Below are 6,838 nucleotides of genomic sequence, written 5' to 3'. Positions count from 1 at the left end.
CATAACTTATATTAATCGCCTAATTAATTACTAATCGTCCAGCTCGATGTGTAGTAAGCAAATGAGTGTGTGAGATGCTAACTAACCTTAAAGTTAAAAAGTAAGGACGTCTAAAAGTTTAAAATTACGGTTTCCTCGTGAGATTTTGCTGATAAGTCTGCTTTCGCTAAACACAACTATTTCAGCGTTTACTTTTTTTGTGATAAAATTCAGTATTTAAATATTTTGTGGTTTATATAAGGGTCGCACGGTGCTATAGACTGTATGCACCACGTTCGTATACACCTTCCACAGTCCACATTATTTTCCATTCTTGACGGCCGGTCTCGATCCAGATTGAACACATGGAACACGGGATATCAGTAATCCGAGTGAACTATGACCATCTACGAGTCAGCTAAAAAACCCTTGGTTAGGGATGTTAAGAAGGTTCTATAAATTAGAATGATTGATTGGATGCACATACCGTAAGCTCATTGTGCTGGGCATCCACACTCGCTCAATCCATAATATTTTTCTCCCTTGCAATCCCATTTCAGTCTTCGGATGAGCACATACCACCGTACGTACATTTCCGTCTATTCCGCTGGAGTTGCTTGCGGTGTCCGTTCGGGCTGAGCGCACTGCTATCGATTACCTCTCCAACAGAACGTCCACTAGTTAGTACGAGTACGCAGCTATACAAATCCATAGAAAACGTGATTGCTTTGCAAATGGGGATCGGCAGTCTAAATCTAGTTCAAAGGCTGGATGACGAGAGAACCGGCCTGAACAAGTGTTCAGTACAAATCGATAACTGCACGGGGAAGGGATACAAAAACAAGGAATACTATCGAGCTAGTTGCGTATTTTGGTCTGCTGTAATTACGCACAACCGTAATACCGTGCGCGCGCAGCTTAGCCAGCATCACACAACGAAGGATATCTTTTTCCTTGAATATTATTCCAGTGTTGATATCATCTTTTCCCACACTTTTCTGCGTGTGACTGTGATAACTGTAAACATGCTTTTGAGACGATTGTGACAGTAACGTTTTCAAGAGAAATTGCACATGTGGGTGTATACAATGTGGTCGGGATTTTTCGGAAGCCGGTAAGCGATTTCTTCGTGATGAAGTAATTTTCAGCGAAATGGAATTTCTAAAGTTAAAAACATAATACTTTTTTAAAATTGTTGTGCTGAAACAAACAGAACGCACCGGAAGGTGCGGACTGTTGAACTCGTGTTAGCAACGATTTATCGTATATTTCTGGTATTAAGGTAATCATTTTCTAATGCAAATATAATGTAACAGCCAGCTGGCTACCATCAAACCCGCTGATCATCGAAGTTAGTATTTACCTGGATAAATTTTTTCGTGCGAACTTCCCGTCGAAATGTATTAAACAAATTTAGAGAGCAATTTTAGTATTTTTACGATTGTATAGAGTTTAAACCAGATCAAAATTTTTGATGACGTTCACGCTGACACTTGTTGTAGCAGTTCGTAAGTGCAGACGTGCTCTCACTGGTCAGTAATTTCGCCTCATTCGAGTAGTCGTTTTATGGTTGTTTGTTTGATACATGTGGCAGCTGATCGCGAATGATGCTAAATTTAAATTATCTACTTGCTCTTAATTTAATAAAATTTTTTCAGGTGTATTTAGAATTAGTAATGTATGTACGAGTACACTGAATAGTGCATTCCAGATATTACAAAAATATTGTTTTTTTGGCATAGTGAGTCACCCATCATTAGCAGCTTGTATGATTTTGCATACTGTCTCCTAACTGGCACTTTTTATTGCTGCACTGACAAGCGTAGCTACACAGAACTTTGACAGAAGATTATTAGCATTGAAATTTTACAGAACTCGATCACCCTGTAATAACCGGGATGGATGTGGTACCTTTTCGCCAGATGCATCGTCTGTGAAGAAGGATACCATCGTATCAGTGCGACCCAACTTCTGGAGCCCAGCTCAAGTGGAAACCGCCGTGGCTAGCAGCGTTGCACCGGTAGCCCAGCAGGATGTCTCCAGCTCCAGAAACGGCTCGCCACTGACCGAGCCTGAAAGCGATCTCCGCCCCGAAACGTCCTCTTCCGGAACCCATTTCTTTCCGTCTTTCAGTCTTGAGCACTGCCGTAAATTATCCAGTAATATTGACTTTTTTCGTGCATTTCCGAAACGACCGCACACGATTCCGGTCAGTATGGGCGAAGCGTCTCCGGAGCTCTCCTTACAGGGAATTAACGGGGCTACATTGTCGGAAAAGCCTAATCACAATGCAGCAGAAGAAACACTGTCACCATCCCAAATAATTCTTACCGGCATGAATGTATCGACCACAACTGTTACGCAAACTTCCGTAATGCAAACTGTAAATGCACCGGCCGACAAAATATCGTCCACTTCTCCCGGATCCATTCAGTTGCCCAGCACTAGTCGGGAAGATGCGAGTGGATATCATGGATGGTTCCGGCATGCATGGGAAGCATCGATATCATGCATCACTCCAATTGTTTCAAAATGGCCTCTCATTGCAAAACAAAAGGCCAGCCAAGGTGCGTCAAGTAGAATTATGATAGATATTCGAGTAGCAGATATCAGTACAGTACAGTCAGCACTACAGACTATACTTTAATTACGTTGTAATTCTAAACGTAATGAAAGGGCTTAATTTGTAAAATTTACACATAAAGTATCATCCAGTGAGATGGAACTTAAAAAGATTTTACGGTTTATTTTACCAATGAGAACTCTGTCAAATCAGGATTTACACCTAAGCGTTGAAAGTATGCTAATTTGCTTTTATAACTTTCAAATGAAAATATTAGTGCTTTCGCAAAAGAGATTCGCTCCACTATATTATCACGCTATCGGTTATACTAACATAAGTATATAATTAAGGTACACAGAAGATAATTATATTAAAAATTCATTGGAATGGTTGGTCGAAAAATCCAACACCGATTGTACTGAGGTTACTTCCACGAGCGAATTTTAATTAGCAGCTTCGGCAGCTGGATGGGTTACTACAATATAAAAGACATCGCTGTCACAATTTTGTAGAAAGCACGTTTCAGATGCATCGCAGTCCAGAAATATCCCGGCAAATGCACCTTGGGGACTTTAAAGTCTACGTACGCAGTGACCAGTGAAATGTCATGAACGCGTGAATATTTTATGCGCTAAAAAGCATTAGCTAAACCATATTCATATACCAACTTCAAATCTACTAGAATTTGCAATATTTATTCATAATTTCAAAAGCATAACACACATTCAAGATTTACGAATGTGCACCATCTACAACATTACACAAGTTTATGACTTCTGCATAGCTTATTCAAAAGATTTTGTGGATTTTTGAGTCCAAAGCCTGGTGAAAAGAAAGTACACTTATTTAACTGGACATATGGGTAAACCGTTCGTTTATGTATGCAGATCCTTGGGAAATACCATTCGAACGGATCCAAGATCTTCAGTGGCTTGGAAGTGGGGCACAAGGAGCAGTATTTCTTGGCAAATATAACGGCCAACCAGTGGCAGTCAAGAAAGTCAAGTCGCTTGCGGAAGTAGAGGACGTCAAACCACTCCGTAAACTCAGCCATGTCAACTTGGTGGCTTTTAAGTAAGTAATGGTGACAAATTACAAAATTTCATGTCCGTTTATCACATCAAGTAACTTTAAGATTAACCAACCTGTGACAGCATCACACGTAACATATATTATTAACTTTAATACTCGTATACACATCCGCTAATACGTATAATACGTAAGTCAAATAGCGCGTCTTGGTAGGTATATAACGTGTGAAAGGACACTTTACTGACAATTTAGGTATGAGTTGATGTTTTGTCGTTGGCTGGCACTGGTTGCTTCGTAAAGTCTACATAGCACAGGTTATGTTTCGATGGCTGACTCTGTGTAACCACATTTTTAATTTCCATCACATTTATTTGCATACATTTCCATTTCCTTGCAGAGGCGTTTGCACCCAACCTCCTTGTTATTGTTTGGTAATGGAGTATTGCCAGTATGGACCATTGTACGATCTGATTCAGGAGGATAAAAGAATTCCACCTCCATTAGTTGCTGTCTGGTCGCATCAAATTGCCTGCGGCATGCAGTATCTTCATATGAACAAGATTATTCACCGTGACCTTAAATCACCAAAGTATGCATTATACTATTACCCAATTAAATTAAACACCACAAAATTACCGTAAATTACGGGATATTTTTGCAGCGTTTTGGTATGCGATACCCATTTGGTTAAGATCTCCGATTTCGGTACGATGCGGCCTTGGGCGGAAGACCAGAAGAGCATGCAGATGTCATTCGCCGGTACTGTAGCATGGATGGCCCCTGAAGTCATTCGCAATGAGCCGTGCACGGAGAAAATCGATATCTGGGCGTACGGCGTCATCTTATGGGAACTGCTGGTCGGTCTGCATCCCTATCCGGGCTTGGATTCGACATCCATAATATGGGGCGTCGGAAGTGAGAAGCTCCTCGGTCTACCAATTCCGCCATCCATGCCAGACGGTTTCCGACTGCTGCTGACGCAGTGCTGGGCAAACAAACCACGCAATCGTCCATCGTTTCACCACATTCTTCTGCATCTGCAAATTGCAGCCGGCGAGCTGACTAACATGCCCGAAGCAGCGTTCTATAATTCACAGCAGGATTGGAGAGATCTTGTCCATACCGAAATAAAAAATTTTCGAATAAAGAGCAGTCAAAGCTCCGCGTTTACTAAGCAGAAAAATCAGCAGCAGCGCCGACGGAAGCGCAACGAAGCGATGATGGCGGACGGGTTTGTCGAAGAACTGTACACGCTGCACAAACGCCGACAGGAAGAACTGAAACATGCCGAAGAGATTCGCATCCACTATGAGAAGAAACTGGAGAGGATTAATAAGCTCTATCTGGATTTGACTACCTGTTCGCTGCAACTGGAGCAGCGCGAGCGAGATGTCCGCAAACGAGAAAAACTGGTGGAGAAGATTCTAGGCAAGCCGTTGCCGGGACCAACCGAACGGAAATCTCGCAAGCGCATATTCGAATCGGTTAAAAAAGCCGGCTTGGAGCTGATCAATCCCCGCACGTCGGCCAGTTTAGAAACCACCCGTCAAGTGACCATTACGCAAATTAAAAGCACGGGCAAATCAGCTACGCTGCCGATGGATTACGCAATTTGGACCGCCGAAGAAAGTTCGGAAGTGTTGACCGATACCGAGCACAACGAGGAAGACCACGGTGAGGATGCAGAGGAAGCGGAAAATGAAGATGGGGAAAATAAAACGGAAAGGACCAACCGCCCACCGCCGCTGACATTAAAAACCGATTCCATTGACCCGGTCAGTTCACTGCGATCCACCGAAAAGAACCATCCAAAGTTAAGTCCGGATCTATGTAAAGGCCTACCGAAGCGGACGCCATCCGACACACTGGGCCACGTGTTCCGCTTGTCCATGCGGAAGGATCGCTCGTGTCAGTGTAATCTGTACGAAGAAGCACTGAACGGCCGAGCGTCGTCGTTCGATAAAGGTCCCCTTAATTCCCTCCGTTGTGAAGATGTTATGGAAACTTCCACAGAGTCGGAAATGTACTCCACTCCGCCGGTTCCCCTTTTAGCTGCTAATTCTTCAATGGCCTCACATTCTGATTACCGCGCACAAACGCCCGCTTCGCGATCGTCCTCCAGCAGCTCCGAAATGGATCCCAATGACAGCGAAGAGGAACCGGATCCCAGTTTGAACGATCTGTCCGACAGCGATTGTGACAGCAAGGAAAATGATGATGCCTTTCTGGATGATGTTGGGTTTGATCGGCATTCGGTTTTCGATTCCAGCGAATATCTGCACGAGCACGCCCATCAGCCGACCGGCTTGCACAGGGGCATACTGATGCATCGGTCACGAGAAATGGAAAGGTCACGTTCGACTTCTTCCCAACAAGACACGGTGACTCTGACTATGCACCAGTCTACGCCCAATTTAAAGGATGCAGTATCCATCTCAGAGTCTCTCGATGACCACGTGGTCAACCATGAAAGGCGAGCCAGTTCCAGTGAAGTGGAACGATCCGATGTGGGACCCAAGAGATTTGTTTTTGCCCACAGTATGCCCGAAAGTCAAGTGTGATTTATGTATTTCCTTCGAAAATTACCTTTATTAGATACTCACGTTCCTACCTTACAAACGAGTATTTTTTACATTTTCCAATATAAAAGTTTTACTTGTTGATCTCCTCGCGTTTTCGCGTTAGGATTTTCTGGCGTTTTGTGAAACGTCTGATGATTCATGGTTGCACGTACTTCCCCAAGTACGCGATACTTTCCGAAATTACGCTTTTTATTGTTGCACAGTTTTGGAGTAATATTGTTTCGTTGAGCAAATAATAAAGTTGATGCCATGGTTCGTTACTGTACATGCTAATACCATTTGCGTACTTCTACAAATGATTAATTTTAACCGTTAATTATTAAGTTTCAGCTTCTGCTGAGCGGCGGCGGGTCCTATAAATCTTGGATACTGGAAGCAATATATAGGGATAAAGAATATAATATATTTTTTATCCCTATAATTATATTGCTTTCAGTATTCAAGATTTATATTGCTTCCAGTATCCAAGACATCACTATATTATAGTGATGCTGGAAGAAAGAAAACTGCAGTTACAGTACGCAAATAAAAATGACTTACCGCAAATCAACACTCAAACTTAATTAATCTGGGTAGTAACATCATGCAACCCAATTCAAGCGTTCTGTATGCATTATGATTATTATTGACCAGTTTAAAGTTTTTACGGTTCATCTTTATGCGTAACGATAGTTACGATACC

General features: G+C 42.5%; 1 protein-coding gene across 1 annotated transcript; it reads left to right on the top strand.

The window, feature by feature from the left end:
* The first annotated feature begins 765 nt into the window (after nt 1–765).
* Nucleotides 766–6,399, top strand: LOC129590738 (mitogen-activated protein kinase kinase kinase 21-like). The gene is made up of 5 exons (XM_055486091.1): nt 766–1,093; nt 1,852–2,546; nt 3,430–3,616; nt 3,972–4,163; nt 4,236–6,399. The coding sequence occupies exons 1-5, from the start codon at nt 1,053–1,055 to the stop codon at nt 6,133–6,135; spliced, it is 3,015 nt and encodes a 1,004-aa protein (XP_055342066.1). The 5' UTR covers nt 766–1,052; the 3' UTR covers nt 6,136–6,399.
* The last annotated feature ends 439 nt before the right edge of the window (nt 6,400–6,838 follow it).

Source organism: Paramacrobiotus metropolitanus, unplaced genomic scaffold (assembly GCF_019649055.1).
Source record: "Paramacrobiotus metropolitanus isolate TYO unplaced genomic scaffold, Prichtersi_v1.0 Parri_scaffold0000042, whole genome shotgun sequence".
Classification (NCBI taxonomy): domain Eukaryota; kingdom Metazoa; phylum Tardigrada; class Eutardigrada; order Parachela; family Macrobiotidae; genus Paramacrobiotus; species Paramacrobiotus metropolitanus.
This window is presented reverse-complemented; position numbering and strand designations above follow the sequence as displayed.

Bases quoted from the DNA above. Each gene is read 5' to 3' on its own strand.
- LOC129590738 (XM_055486091.1), top strand. From the start codon at position 1,053: ATGTGGGTGTATACAATGTGGTCGGGATTTTTCGGAAGCCG. The intron at 3,617-3,971 runs GTAAGTAATGGT...ATTTCCTTGCAG, and splicing joins GTCAACTTGGTGGCTTTTAA to AGGCGTTTGCACCCAACCTC. The intron at 4,164-4,235 runs GTATGCATTATA...ATATTTTTGCAG, and splicing joins CGTGACCTTAAATCACCAAA to CGTTTTGGTATGCGATACCC.